General features: G+C 34.0%; 2 protein-coding genes across 2 annotated transcripts in view; one reads left to right on the forward strand and one right to left on the reverse strand.

Moving 5' to 3' along the window:
• Nucleotides 1-16,018, reverse strand: part of LOC111509167 (Vacuolar H[+] ATPase 16kD subunit 1) — a 31,323-nt gene extending 15,305 nt beyond the window's left edge. Inside the window, exon 1 of the mRNA XM_023164856.2 lies at nt 15,825-16,018. Coding sequence (XP_023020624.1) covers nt 15,825-15,906 — 82 coding nt within the window. The 5' untranslated portion in view covers nt 15,907-16,018. The remainder of the gene's footprint in view (nt 1-15,824) is intronic.
• On the forward strand, nt 9,661-11,130 carry LOC141485493 (uncharacterized). Its single transcript, XM_074182304.1, has 3 exons — nt 9,661-10,130; nt 10,190-10,411; nt 10,469-11,130. The coding sequence occupies exons 1-3, from the start codon at nt 9,960-9,962 to the stop codon at nt 11,114-11,116; spliced, it is 1,041 nt and encodes a 346-aa protein (XP_074038405.1). The 5' UTR covers nt 9,661-9,959; the 3' UTR covers nt 11,117-11,130.

Consider the following 16,018-nt stretch of genomic DNA (forward strand, 5'->3'; position numbering starts at 1 on the left):
CATTTCCGCGTTTAATATTTTTTTAAGGGGGGGGGTGTAATGTAGTGCCCTACAATTTCCTTCAAATGGATTATGTTAGGTGTTGCTAGGAGATGTGTTTGTTTAGATGATTTTGTTGAGAAAATATAATAAATAAATTATAAAAACTTCAATCAAAAACGTAGTTTAAGAACTACACCACTGATGAAAATCATATCTCACTGAACAGGGCCGTTTGTATTGGAAACTCTTGTCATTTCACTTCAATGTTATAGGTACCTACTCTTACATGTAGGTACGTAGATAATTTTAGATAAATTAAGTTTGATAAAATATGTTTTCTGTACTATCCTGCAGTAAGAGCTCGAGTAGAAGTGATTCAAGTATGAATTTGTTGTTTTAATAAAAATGTTTCTTATAAGGAATGATTCTTTTTGATGAATACCCTAATAAATATCACTTCCAACTGCCATCTAAATATTTGAATCAATTCCTGATTCAAGAGCACGTACAAAAAATTTCATCAAATAGGTATAATTTTTTTTCATAAATTCACAAATGAAGAAAAACCGCTTTTGAATAGAAGATTGGTATTCGTGCTAGAAATCGCACGGTCGGTAGCCGGGCGATTCGACGTGGGTGCTTTGTTCACTCAGTTAATCGGCCGATGTGTGAGTCCATGGTTCAAGCTCCAGGCTAAACGCTTGATTTTCACTTGCTATCGTCCAACCCGTGTTAGGAATCATACGTTAAAATGTAAGACCTCGTTAGTCCTTAGCTTGCAAAAGTTTGCTTGTCGTTCGTAGGTGGGCGTAGCTGGTCAACGGAAAAAAAATTATCAACAGATTTTTTAACAGAGTTAAACATCTCCTGCTTGAAATAAATAATCTCGGCCTCTCCTTAGGTATCCTAATTAATAATGGATATACAATATGAATAAGGATAGTCTTTTTACGCATACAAAAAAGAACTAATTCCAACTGCAACGAAAAAACCGTTAAAACATACATGCAAGCCAAATATGAACACAATCGGCAGTTGCTTCAATCGCACGAAACACATTCCTCGTAAACTGCTGACTTTCGTAGAGCGGAGTCATATATAAGTAAGACAAAATTTTGATATATCTGTCATTAGGTAACAAATGTGGTAACATGAAGTTTTAAAAATAGATCATTACCTTTATATTGAAAACATCACAAATGATAATTGCGGATCTTACAAAAACATTTATTTGAAACGTTAATTGCAAAATTATGAATATATCATTCTATAATTATTTTTGACATTTTTTGACTGGGGTTGTCAATTTGTTTATTAAAATTGTTATTTGAATGTACCTGAAAAAAATTCACTTGGCCACTATTAAATATTATTTAATATGAATTTACCAACAAAAACACTACTTTTCATGTGTTTATATATATCACGAAAATATATTTTTTGTAGGAAAATGTGTCTAGTTTTAATAACTGAAAGATTTTCTCAGGTCTATAAATTCTATGCAAAAAATGTCATATGATAAAGGGCATATATGTACTAACTAATGTGTAGACGTTCTACCAGACTAGATATTTCCATAATGAAATATGAAAAAACAAAGACATTTTCTTGATCGTCATTTATTTTATGCAATAAATTTTAGGCAAGATGAAAATTCCATATAATATGAAAGTCAGTCCAGAATCATCTCAAGCATATGACAACCGAAAAAAAAAATCAATTCGGCGCGCGGTGTCTCCTGAACAACGAAATATTTTTCGCATCACAAAACGATACCCCAGTCATCACTCCGAAAGTCGATCCAAAATAGAACGACTACCGACCGATCCTGTGTAGGCATAAAATCCCAATGACCAGGCTAGACATGTTTGATAGACATTTGGTAGCGTTCCAACTCGAAAAGGACGACGACAACACCATTTTCATGCGGATCATTGTCTCGGAGACATTACAGTTTTGAAGCAACAATAGAAAAAAATTTACTTTTACTGTAAAACGTTCTATTCTGAAGGTTTGAAAAATACTCTCTAATGAATAGCGCGTATAGCTAATCTATTTTTAACAGTGTCTCACAATACATCATTCTAACCGTAGGTATAAATAATTTAGCCAGTCAGATAGATCGTAAAATACTACTAGGTATCCGGACTACTATTATAGGGACATAATAACATACGCAGTTCTCAATGCACATTCCAATTTCACTCCAATTAATCTGTTTTAAACAATGAATAACAGTCGAGGCGGTCAATGGATCTAAATAATAATTGCTTCCTTCAAACCCGTGAAACCTTTTGAACAAAATCGATATTCTGATTAATTTTTTCAGGATATTTGTGACTTCGCCAGTTACACCCCAAACAAGGATAAGAAATACCCCAAATTATTTAAATAACACTAGGAAGTGGGTATCGAGTAAAATGTATTAACACCTTTGAAATTTTGTTAAATTTGAGAATTTCGACTAACAGTTTTGTGAAAAATTACAACCGCCTCCGCGCCTATACAATAATAACGCTTCTTTCGACATTTATACATTTTGAAGTATGTTCGGACTGATTCCACAAATCTTCTAATAGCGGTGGTTGGGTTATGTTTATTCAATTTTTTCCATACCTCCAAAAAAAAAAATTCAATACTGTCCCGTTTTGAAATCCAGTCCCGTAAAAAAGTTGATATAAATAATTTCAAACAAACATCAAATGACCATACAATTGATTTTGACCAACATTTGAAAGATGAGGCAGTAATTGAATGCCATCCAAGGTCAACAAATTTTTCTTCTCTATATTTTTTTCGTTTAAAACGTAAACGGTTCAATCTCAAGAGCACGACAGCGAATTTAGAAAATTTTGTGTCAAAGAATTGCCGCTGAATCACTCGCTGAATGTTTCGGAATATATGCAAGAACTTTTCGAATAAAATTATTATTGATTGGAGTTTTCTCATTCGAATATATTAGATTGAAAGTCATTCACGTACAATTGGATATAAATCTGTTTTTCCGTTAACCAGCTGTCGCACCCCTGCGAACAACAACCCTCAGAAGACGAAACTTGTGCGATTAACGTGTGTTTCCTAACAAAAAAATATCATACCATCATCTAGTTGGCAAGCTTATCGTCATCTTCAAGGCTACACGCAAAACAAATACATAATTTCTTGTACATTTCCAGAAATACTTCAAACAATGCTATTTTTTGAGGACCCCCCACTCTAATTGATATCATTATTGTTAATACCAATAACAATTAGATTTTTCAAAGTCTATAAAAAATTGAACAGTTTTTCATTTTAACATTCATCGGGTCGTGAAGGTTTCTCTAAATTATCTGGTCGTTCCATGTGTCTTCAAAATGTACATTCATATCATGAATGTATCATCTTTTCCTCCAACAACAAGAGGATTGTTCCGAATTCTTGGGGCTCTTGTTAATTACTTTTCGTGAATAAAACAATATAGTAGAAGATCCGAACCTAAATCGACCTTCACCGAGCTGATAATAGAATGAAATATATTTTATAATGAATTTAGTATATTAGAAAATATGTTAAAAATGGGTTCGCTAAAAAATCCTGGACAGACTATTTTTAATTTTTTTTTTGCATTATTATTTTATTTAATTATTTATTTACATTCCGAGCATGCGCACTTTCTAATATTCAAGGTCCCATTCGAGGCTACTACGGTGTTGGGTCCTTTATTATTACACAGTATACTTACCTCGGATCTCTCTGTCACAAATTTCCACGCGCATTGAAATTCAAATCTTCAAAGTTCGCAAACCCCTAATAGGACCGAATTTTCTGGAGACAACCCTATATTAACGTGTTCGCAATGAAACAGCGCTTATGATGATATATTTTTTTTTATTATCTAATCAGTGAAAGTAACTGGCATCGATATACCTGTTTATACCTGACAAACCAGTAGTTCGCCCAGGTAAATAATAAATAATAGACAACCCAACGGCTGCACATTCTATACGTTTTATACTTCAAGTAAGGACACAAATTTTCTTATTATCTTGATGTTGCAAAATTTAATTAAAAATCATTTTTCAAAAAATGATTAAAAATAGTCTGTCCAGGATTTTTTTAGCGAACCCATTTTCAACATATTTTCTAATATACTAAATTCATTATAAAATATATTTCATTCTATTATCAGCTCGGTGAAGGTCGATTTAAGTTCGGATCTTATATAGCAGAATCGATTACTCCTGACCGATCTGGATTGAATGATTCCGTAGTCTATCTCGACTTGTGTTTGTTAATCTTTTGCTGGAAAAATCCTCACTTGTTTACTTTGTAGTAGCGAAAACGTATGTGAATTTCTGGAACTTCAACTAGCGTTTCCTAATATGACTAACAGTAAGCTTTGCAGTCCGTGCAAAGCTTACTGTTAAATCATCTGAAAATGGAACTTTTAACAGGTGATGATCGACTGCATTGCCAAACATACGCCAAACTAACTGTTATAAGAAAACAAGTATATCTGAGGCACCAGTCAATCTAATAATAACACTGATGATCTTCAAACAAGACTCAACCTCTGACGGAAGCACCAAACTCTTACGAAGGTTCGAAATTGATGAACTCTTCAATCTAGCAGACGATTGATTCTGCAACCGTGTTTGGAATCACACGTTAAAAGGTAAGACCTCGTTAGTCCTTAGCTCGCATAAGTTTCTCAACTTCTGTCGTTCGTATGGGGGCGACAGCTGATTAACGGAAAAACAGATTTTAAACCGGTTTTTTTTTTTTAAACAGATTGTTATAATCTTCATGCAGTCATTGTTCACTGTGGTTCTGGCGTTGAATCTGGTCATTATTACGCCTTGGCCAAAGACAAAACGGACTGGTTTGACGATAGTCATTTCACTAAGTGTTCTGGCGATGTATTGAATTTATTGGAGCCTCTGGGGACAACCTACATTTTGTTTTATGAGAGAGAAGACATTGGCAGATCAAGATCTTCAGATGATGGTGCTGCAGGTTTTTCCGGGTTTTCCTGCAGCTTAGAAAGCAAATGCGCCACTGGAATCAATGAAGTCGCCCCGGAGCGCCAATTAATTATTGGTGTTTTAAAATTTCATGATTTGTATTTTGGAAGTGTTATCATTATAATAATATCATGTGAATAATAATCTATTTTTAAATAAATGCGATGAAAAATTCTTCAATTCAAAAACAGCACAAGCATACAAGTAATATTCTTTTCTGTTGGAAAATAGCAGTGACCAAAAATTTTCTGATAATACAATATTGGTAATCACAAAGAATGATTCAATTTATGTTCAATTGCCAATAACTATTTTTCAATCTCTTTATTATCTTACAAATGATCCGTGGTCATCAGTTTGAACATTTGATCGACTAAAAAGTGAGCAGCTAAGATCTTTTGGAATTTTTTATAAAATTATTGGACAGAAATTCAAATTTCAAATACCACCGTGAACAATTTCATGTGCTTTAAAACATCTCAAGATGCGTATTCACCAAAAAAGCGAGCACGAGCGAATAAGAGCGAACAAGAGTGAACGAGCATTCTGCATCAATAATCGATTGATGAGAGAGCGAACGTATGCTTGTTCGCGTTCAGAAAAGATCGAGAAGGAGGCGTTACTACGAACTTGAAGATATTCGCTCTGGTGTGAACGAGACATCAAACACGAGCGAACATACACGAATGCTCGCTCATGCTCGTTCGTGCTTGCTTTTTTGGTGAATACGCACCGTTGATCGACCATGCCATTGAAATATTTTGGGGATATTATAACCCTCCCTTGGAGGTGAAAGTGGCGGAGTGGTCTATGAAATGTGGACGCAGTTCCCGTAATAACTCTGTTTAGTTTTCGGTTGAACACCCTGTATGAAAAAACTGCAAGCAAAAATTCGTATCCACATTCCACGAGCCTGTAACGAAAATGAAAAACTACTATTTTTAAAGTAGGTATAATCTCCACGATTTGTTTAGGTTATACTTGTTACGTGAGATACTCCAGTTAACTTCATGTGTCTATCTTAATGAATTTTCTACATTTTTCTAATGTGAAATTATACGAGAGAGTATATGAAACTCTAATTATAGACAGCTAATAAAAAGTGTAAACTGAGAATCAATGTAACAGAACTGATGTGGTTTTAGAGAAAATTGAAAATGAGAAAAACATGGTTAATAAAATATAGAACTGTAAATGTTGCTTCCTAATTAATACGAGTTCAATAGAATGTCACCATAAAAAGGGATCTGAATCATATTCATTGAGAATTTGATTTAAGTAATTTTGTGTCCTCTATGGGTAGACGCAATCTTAAGGTAGGTAATAAGGGACCTCAGTTTCTCATTGTGTGTAATTTTCACATAAATTAGGCATAAATATTTTTTAAATATTGTTAGTTCTTAAGTTTACTAGGTTTTTGCTTGGTTTGCATTAGTTTAACTGAGTAGTTCATATATTTTCATTGGCGTATTATGTAGTTCCATGTCTTCATTACCCAAATGAGACAATTGTTGGTGACCGGAACTGTTTAGTGGTAAAAAGTATTCAAAAAATAAAAATGATAAAGCGCTTGGTTATCTAGGTATCTAGCATATAACATTGCTTTCACTTTCTTATTAGAATAACTATTATTCAGAAAGTTATTTATATTGTTCCTTAAACAACATAACAGTGACCGAGGTAACTTTCAACAATCACCTAAACTATATCCATCCAACAAACAGATTAACCCAAACAAAGATGGATGTGTGATCAAAATAGACAAGCCTCCTTACACTGGCCAATTAGATGTAACTGCAATCGGCTGGCGGATTGTCAGTGTCGATGTGGTCAGTTACGTTTTAAAGCATGTGGTGTGTACATATACGGTATTTTAAAGTTTAAAATTTTCAAAATGTAAAGTACTGATACGGCCTACACTCCACCTAAAAATGTTCCTATACCCAGCCGCATATTATTGAAAAAAATCGGTCGTTCATTAGTGCGACTCTGTACAAGCAGCCTTGTCTGGGAGATCGTGTGCATTATGCATGATACTGTTTTGGAGCGCTCTATTGTTTAGATGAACTGAAAAGTTAATGACATCACAACCTGTGAACCACCTCCAATAAATGAATAAAAACAACAATTATTAGATGCAATTCTAGTATATTAACCAATTTTTAAAGAAAAGCGGCGCATCTTGATTCTGATGTTTTCTGTAAATAAATTGAATACTTACCTAGAAAAGAGTTCAGTGTAAAATTTTCAGCTCACCTGAACATATTCCGAAAATTTTAATTGTTTTTTTTGTTTTCTGGTCCATTATCAGCAACTATTTCCTAATTCAACGATTAAATGTTTTTCAATTTTTGTTCGTAGTTTTTAATTTGTTGAAAATTATAGTATGGTGCAATAACAAAAAGGAATATTTGTGATATTTTTTTCACGAAATAAACATTTTGTAAAGTATTTTCTTGTTTTTCAGTAAGGTCCAGAGTTAAATTTTCAACCGTTGACTATTTCTCAAAATATTTAATTTTAACCCAGTAAAACAACGATAAAAATAAAATAAAAAATTATAAAATATATATATAAAATAAATTATATTCCTTGGTAAAAAAAAAATCAAAATATTTGTGACCGCATCTATAAAGTGTATACTAGAACTATTCAAAAATTCAGCCGGATGTGATTTTATCTGTGGCAAAGTCTAGTAATCCTTGAGTTCTGTTAGAATTCTTACGAGATACAAACCAATCCAGATGAAAATCTCAATAAAATTAAAGCAAATGTTTCGAAAGACAACCTAAACTTATTCCTTGGTTCATTTTTGTTCTACAACTGTCGCAAAGGACGGTGGGTGAAGACGAATATTAGCAAAGAGAATAAGAAGGAAGGTAAATTTTTTATTCAAATTTCTTTTTTTTTAGCAATAAATTAAATATAAATCAAAACTTTGAGCTTTCCGTTTGTCGTTTAGATAATGGTAAGCCTATGTATATATAGCAAGGATTTACGAAAGTTGAGAGATGACAAACCAAGTGATTTCTAAATTTGACCACTACATTGGTTAGTTTCGGTTTCAATCTTGTCGCAAAGTAAACCCTATGTAAGGAAAAGAAAAGAGTTGTAACTTTCTAATACATATTCCTAAATTGAAACTTTGAGATTTAGGAAATGAGGAATCTGAAGCTACCTATATAAATATTCAACGAAAGTCATTTTTTGTGGAGGAAAAAATCAGTTTTTTATCGACCTTTTTTTGGGTAATTGTTACCTATATAATAATATGTACCTATGTTTTTATATTTTCCATAAAAACGCATTACGATAATTTGTATTATAGATTTTGGATTAGTTTTTTTTCAGGAAACTATCGAGGAGTTTACTGAAAAACCACGAATGGAAAATTAAATTTTTTGATGATTCTAGTGAGCCAGCAATTTCTCTTTCCGTTGATTCGACCACGGGATGACCACAGGTCAAGATAAAACGTTTGCTTCATCTCTAGATGATTCAGGAAATTAAATTTACTTGTCATGAATTTAAAAAAATCAAAACGAATTAAAATATCGTATTTCAATCTCATAAAAAAGTATTTTTGAAAACTATTCCTCATGGAAATGACAAGTGAAAAAACTCATATTCCTATTCGAAGAACTATTTCATCTCAAACAACTATATTATTTCGGAATATTTAAAACCGGGTGACCCAGAAAGTGAATTGAATATTTTTTTCACAACCAAACACTGATTTGAACTTCTAAACATTGAAAAAGCTCTTCTTTCACTGTCCTGAGACACAAAAAAATAAGAATAGAATATATTAGGGTTTTCTCCATTTCATCATTCTCTCCAATTACCTGAAATGCCGCAGATGTGAAATGAGACATAGTCACAGATTAGTAAACTACATATCAGAAGCTCCGCCTTTTTCCTCTGATTAATTTGCCAGCCTTTGTGAACTTTGGATGTAGACATTCAAATGTGTTGCGAAAGTTGCCAGTTTGATTAACAGATTCTAAAGGCCATGAATGTCAGCCCTTCCTTAATTTATTGAAGTTGAACGGTGGGCTAGTATGAAGTTATGATCATAGTTTCTTTGGCAGTTAACAGGTAGCAAAGTTATATAAATTAGTAAACTGAAAATCGTCACAGTATAAAATCCACAATTTCCTAATAATTTATTCGGAATGATATTAGAAATCACGGTATCAATTGCCATATACTCAGTATCGTGCCGGACCCCTAAAAGTTATTAATAAATTGTAAATATACTCACGTTATAGTATAAAAACTGAACTTCATGAATGCTATTTGGATAACTATTGGAATATATTAATGTTATGTTTTTTGGAGATTTGAGATTTGTTCAGCATTTTTACATAAAACAATATTATTTTGGCACTACCTTTCGCGGAATTATCACATCTGCCATGTTTAATGACTCGAAAGATGTGTGCCAAACATCACTGTCTCACTCGCATTCGCTTGATGTATTACCTCGCACTCTCACCTACAGCTACCCTTTAGAACGGTGTTTGAACTATCGAACCTGCCTGGCTACTTAGGAAACATTTTCCAAAAGTTACACCCAAATAACGTATAATATAAAATTCAGTTTTTATACTATAACGTAATAGTTATTTATGTATCAAGGGAATTAGGAGGGCCTTAATTACCGATGGCAAAGTTTGCGTCCCGAGGGCCTCTGGCCCGAGGGACAGCAATTGCCTGAGGTTATTAAGGCTCATTAATTCCCGTGGTACATAGATAATTTTATTTCTGACCGATTTCAATAAAATTTTGTTCATTTTTGAAACGGAAAAATGTACCAATTCATTACCTTCCCGGTATATTTGAATCAGGTACCGTTGATTATAGTAGAGTTTTCTTGTTGCTAGGTTGTTGCTATGTTACTTGTTTATTAACAGAACTTTGTTATCAAGCTGTGTTTGCGGTGAAAACGTGTTTTCTACCCCAAATATAATGGAGGATATTTTGAAAAAAGCTGAACAAGCAAGAGAATCATTAATTCCATCGAAAAGTGAAGCCGTATACCAAAAAGAATACAAGATATATCTGGACTGGCTGACACGGAAAAATGTTATGCCAAAAGATGTAACTGAAACTGTATTTCTGGCATATTTTCAAGAACTGGTAAGGAATTTTCTATGTTTTTCGGTAGATTTGGTAGTAATTGTGTTTATTCGTTTCAGTCAGAAACGTATAGTCCGAATTCTTTATGGACTAAATGGTCAATGCTAAAATCGATGGTGACTATACATGAGAAACGAGATATCACCAAGTTCAATGAACTACAGGCTTTTTTGAAACGGAAGAGTAAGAGTTATAAGCCGAAAAAGTCTGCTGTTTTATCTCCTAAAGATGTTATCAGATTCCTAAAGGACGCTCCTAATGATATTCATTTATTGCATAAGGTAATTTTTTTCTTATTTTCCTTTTTGTGTGTATTTATTTCCTTTTTTTTGTTATAGGTTGTTTTGATTATGGGTTATTTTGGAGGATACAGAAGTCAGGAACTTTTGAATATGAAGATATCGGATATAGAGGACCGGGATTCCGTTATGGTAGTAAACGTACCGGAAAGTAAAACTGGTGTATCGAAGAAATTTACAGTTGTGGATGAAAAAGAGTTCTCCGCTTTGCCTTTATTAAGACTTTATATGTCTTTGCGTCCTAAAGGTATTGAACGATTTTTTTTGAACTTCCGACAAAATAAATGTACATCTCAGCCAATTGGAAAAAACATGTTTGGGAAAATCCCCAGCAAAATCGCAATGTATTTAGGATTGCCAAACGCATCTTCCTATACGGGACATTGCCTTCGTCGCACTTCTGCTACTGCTCTAGCCAATGCAGGAGCAACTATGACTAACTTAAAAAGACACGGAGGTTGGAAAAGTTCCACGGTGGCGGAGGGGTATTTGGAGGATAGCATCGAATTGGGAAATAAAACGGCGCGTATGTTGTCTACTTTGTCATCAGAAGAGGCAGGTACCTCGACTATAGTGAACAGAAGCTCCAGCCATACAAAAGAAGAAATTGTTTCCAGTGGCGGAAGTAATTTTCAGGGAACATTTCAAAATTGTACATTTATTATTTGTAATGACGTGAATAAATAAAATATGGTTCAGTTTTCATTTCTATTTATTTTTACTTGTGAAAGGTAGAGGGAATTATAAAATCTATAATGTCCCAAGGGAGTTATGACCCTCTTTATTGATAGAGTAACTATGACGATATAAGCTTATAATATCCCGGTCAGAAATAAATATAATTACAATTTATTTCAAGGGGGTCTGGAGAGGGATTACCCTCGAACTGAAGAAGTTATAAGAAAAGTGTTTTTATTACAATTTTTAGGGTGCTAATTTATACACCTTCGCTACTTGTTATCTGCCAAAGTCACGATGATCCAAAATTTCATACTAGCATGCGCTGGTTTTATAAAATAAGGTGAGTCTGCCATTCACAGTCTCTTAGACTATTCCGTTTGGGAGTAATGGTAATAGATTCAATACTTAAATTATAGAAGTGGCAACACAACCAGAGCGTCAGGCAGACCGGACCAATCGCAGGCAATCTAGGCACGTGGTGTATGAATTCAACTCTCTCTAGTTCAATTCGTCTTCATCTTTTCATTTTTCAACTATATGACGTATCCACATCAAGAATCACGTGCACCATTTGTATCACCATTAGAGGGCAGTTGTTTCCTGAGATCACATCTGCTTTTGACAATGTTTTAGACTTGAACGTGGTTAGTTCGAAACCGAAAGGACTAAAATATCCTGGTCAAAGCATATCGTCATTTGTTATTATTATAAAAAAATGCGGAAAAACCCTCTGTGCAAAAAATGTATGGCATTTTTTCGTCTACACATTACTCCTCAATTGAATTAGACTAGTCAAAAAAATTTAGCTTTCCACAAAGAAAGGTTTGTTACCCCCGCTTGCTAACCGGCAACTTTATAAAAAGATATTACGAGATAAATTCCTTAGCAAACCACTCCAATGAAATTCAGACTGTGATTTTCCTGGCGGCTGTGCAAGGACATTCACTGTCTTAGGAATCACACGTTAAAAGATAAGACATCGTTAGTCCTTCGCTCGCACAAGTTTCGACATTTGAGAGTTGCTGTTCGTAGGGGGGCGACAGCTGGTTAACGGAAAACAGATTTTAACAGATTTCCTTGACCAGTGGGTAGGGACCTCATACCGTTGAGTAACGGAACATTTTGAATTGAGACTAGTCATTTAGCAAACAGTTATCGATGTTTTCTGATAAGTCGATTTTACTGCGATTTGAAAAGATTCATTAAGTGCGTTGTGTAGATAAAACTTGTTGAATCCTGAAGGAACTAATACTCCGTCAATTATGAGATAACTTTTAGGAATTCTAGAAGTAGCTGAGACCGATAACCTCATCATTATTATCTGATTTGAAACTTGACAGTGTCATAGTCGACGATTTCCTTCTCTAGAACTAAATCTCGATTATGTGCCAAATATTGAAGCTTTTCATCAATGGAGTAGAAAGACTTTTATAGGAAGCCGAGAACAATGCGCCAGAATGACTTTTTTCTAGGTCTATCATTTCCGTAATTGTGGATAACGATTTTGTGCAAAATCAGATTTCGTCTCTGATCAGAGAACAATAAGCTCGAAATCAGCCACGATAGGTATATTTAGAACTGATTTCATATTATGAAATGGTCGTCTTGGAGGGTAGCCTCGTATACTCCCAAATTTTTTAGAGGGAGGTCGCCATAAAGCACACTGAAAACTTCGAATTGGACATAAAGGACGACAATGAATGCAGTCCTTCCTGAGAAATAGTAAAGAACCCTAGTGGTTATTTAAGAGAATATGATCGGCTCTGTTAGCCGGTCTAGGTAGTTTTCGGTTTCAGGATATATTAATTCTTTTGTCAGACTCTCCCATGTCGATCAAGCAGATTTCTCAATGGTTATATTTCTAAAGGTGTTTCGGAAAAACAATCAAGATCCATTAACAGTATTGTTGATTCCCGGTTACTTTGAATCGATGATACGACCTTGACCTAATCCCTATTGACGGGGATCCACTAACTTTTGCATTTCAATCCTCCAATATTTCATACGAGAGGACCGATTCTCAAAAACGGATCAGTATAGGATAGGTATCAATTGATCCACATCCCTATTAAAAATGGGGAATGACACCTCCGCTTGAAGGATTGAAGGTTGCAATGGTTTCAAGGTCAAAATTCGTTCCCCTTTACCTTGCAAACGACACGTTTTTATAGATTTTTGCGAAAAGTTTTCCCAGACAAGGCTCGCTTACTATAATATGTATAATGTACACAAAGATAAATGTTAAACTATGACGAGAAAAATAAAAATATAGGTTTTTTTGAGAATGGAGTCGGGGGATGGTGGTGAAATTGTGCTGAACTACAACCCTTGCCACTTTGACCTTGAATTTTGACTTCAAGATTCAGACCGAAAATTCAACACTTCCGGGCAGCAGTTAGCCTCAATATATTTATCAATGACATGGGCAGTCAACTGATATATTATTTAGAAGATTGCCCAATAATGGTCTTGGCCAATGGCCCTACAATAATTCAGCCCATTTTCCGAACTTTCCTTTGCATTATTGTATTGTCCGAGGTCAGCAATCAGCATTTCCTTACAATTATCTGCCGACTCACAGATATTTGCAGGAATTATAGTGAAAACTTCTACCATAAAAGTCCACTTTTGAAAGTCGAGCATTCCTGTTTTTTCATGACAATTCCTCCGGAAACCACCTTATATTTTCATAAAATTTGATGCTATATGAAAGGAGATATGAATACCAAGATCAGGAAGACAATGGGATTTCTGCCAAACAATGTTATGAAAAAAACATATTTATATTGGTTATTTGGGTATTCCATATATGTTGAAATTTTGGAGCCTATTCTCTTAAGCATCGAGAAAGAAATGTAACAGTAAGAGATCAGGTGATATAACAGGTTACCCCACTAAACCACTTTATCGATCCAACGCCTGGCAAAGTTCTTTCAAAAAAATTTTATGAAATCATGGAAAAACTATCCACTTGTATCTTCAAGTGGATGAACGTTTTCCCAGGCGGTGGATAAGCAAAGTTGTTTAGTGGGGTAGCCAGCTATATCACCTGATCTCTCACCGTTGTATTTCTTTCCTGCAAATATACAAGCTGCGACAGGGATTGGTCAAGAAACCTTTCATATGATTTATTATGAATGTGTGAAAATATATGGGGTAGTTACCACTAGCAAGGAGGTGAAGTTTCGGGTATTAATTTCTTGAAACAAGAATTGACTTGTTCCTTCAAATTTTTGATTACACGACCGTTTCTGTTAGAGGTTCAGAGGAGGGTCAGTTTTTGTTAGAATAGGCTGTGTAGGTATATAGCAAAAGTAAATGGTGATTTTTCCTCGTTTCACATGTGTTGTTTTTCAGGAACAATTCACGTGATTTCATTGATACCACGCCCCAACCGGGAAACAATTTCTATACATGAAAAAGTAGTAATCAATTCATTCCGATAAATACTCCTGAATAAAATAGAACAACTTTTTCAAATGGAGATTATCTCCTGATACTCAAAAATGCAATGTTAATGTTCCAAATAATCAATGATTTGCTTTTAATGAAGTTAAAAGAGTAAGTGTAAAGTGTAAAAAGTGTAAAGACCCAGAGAACTTCGAGATTATTAAATATTCTCCTAAATTCAAATAAAAATGATTCTGGAAGGCTAGATACCTTAGATTTTAGATGATAAAAAACATTTATAAACTGACATGTCTGGATAAATTCATTAAACGGCAATGTAGACTTCAACAACATCTACCTATTTTTCTTTGAATTAAAATTGAATCATGTAATTCTACAAGTAATGTATTGATTTTCCACAAACAAAACAATTGATAGTTTCTCCTATGGCAGATTCATGTGATTAATATGTAACTCCCTTCAACTCATGTGATTTCAGATGAACCTTGAAAGTCACATGATGTGACAAGTAGGTAAATCCACCTGTTAAGGAATACATTTCAGTTTTTTTTCAACATTTTCTCTCTTATATGCCTATTTTTTAGCAGCATCTAGAGTGTTTTCTCTATTAGGTACATTATTAGTAAAAATAACAATGAAATGCATAAAGTAAAATAAAACATTCCAGAATAGAAAATACAACCCAACTTTTTCGATATCAATAGATTTATTGCAAAACGTTTATGATTTTAAAAGTTGAATTATTCCATCTATCTATTATCTCTTATAGGTAATACCTGGACTCAAGTCCAAAATGTTGTAGAGATTTAGAGGAACTTTTTTGTTTTAAATACCCAGTTACTATTTAAAATTTTTAAAATATGGTACTGATATTTGCAAATCAAATATTTGTTTTTGATATTAACAGGGAGTGTTAATTTTTATTGGGGTGGGTCTTCATGACATGTGATCATTTGAAATATGACAAATGAGTAGATTTATTTACTTATTAAGATAAAGAAAAATATAGATCTTGCAAAAACTGGATGTTTCATAAAATCGATTTTTAAAGGCAGAAGAATCTATGTCGAGAAAACTTGGCATATGACTATTCCACGACGCCCATGGTTTGTTTCAAATTGAATTGGAACTCAAAGGATGCTTTGATTTTAACAACTATTTTTGTAACTAGTCAAAATACATGACGATTCCCCGTTTATTACAATAGTAATCAGTAGTTATAGAGAACTGAAGAAGTATCCCCAGACTCATTCAGTGGTATAAAATCGATATCGAGAGTTCACAACTACAAAAACCTACTTACAGCTGAATATAATAGCCGAAGCTGCTCCCATAACGCCAAAGAAAGGCCCATAAACGGGATTTGTTTCAGCGTTAACAACCATTTTTCAGATTTTCAAGAATATTTACAGGTCAGAACGATGTTAAAGACGAACAACACATTACCGAACTAACGAACCCACTGACAAATATGGCTTACGCAGCTGCGACCAGCAA

The sequence above is a fragment of the Leptinotarsa decemlineata genome, unplaced genomic scaffold (assembly GCF_025532065.1).
Source record: "Leptinotarsa decemlineata unplaced genomic scaffold, Ldec_3_MD MMD2_tig00026328_RagTag_RagTag, whole genome shotgun sequence".
In the NCBI taxonomy this organism is placed as follows: domain Eukaryota; kingdom Metazoa; phylum Arthropoda; class Insecta; order Coleoptera; family Chrysomelidae; genus Leptinotarsa; species Leptinotarsa decemlineata.

Bases quoted from the DNA above. Each gene is read 5' to 3' on its own strand.
- LOC141485493 (XM_074182304.1), top strand. From the start codon at position 9,960: ATGGAGGATATTTTGAAAAAAGCTGAACAAGCAAGAGAATCATTAATT. The intron at 10,131-10,189 runs GTAAGGAATTTT...TATTCGTTTCAG, and splicing joins TGGCATATTTTCAAGAACTG to TCAGAAACGTATAGTCCGAA. The intron at 10,412-10,468 runs GTAATTTTTTTC...TTTTTGTTATAG, and splicing joins ATATTCATTTATTGCATAAG to GTTGTTTTGATTATGGGTTA.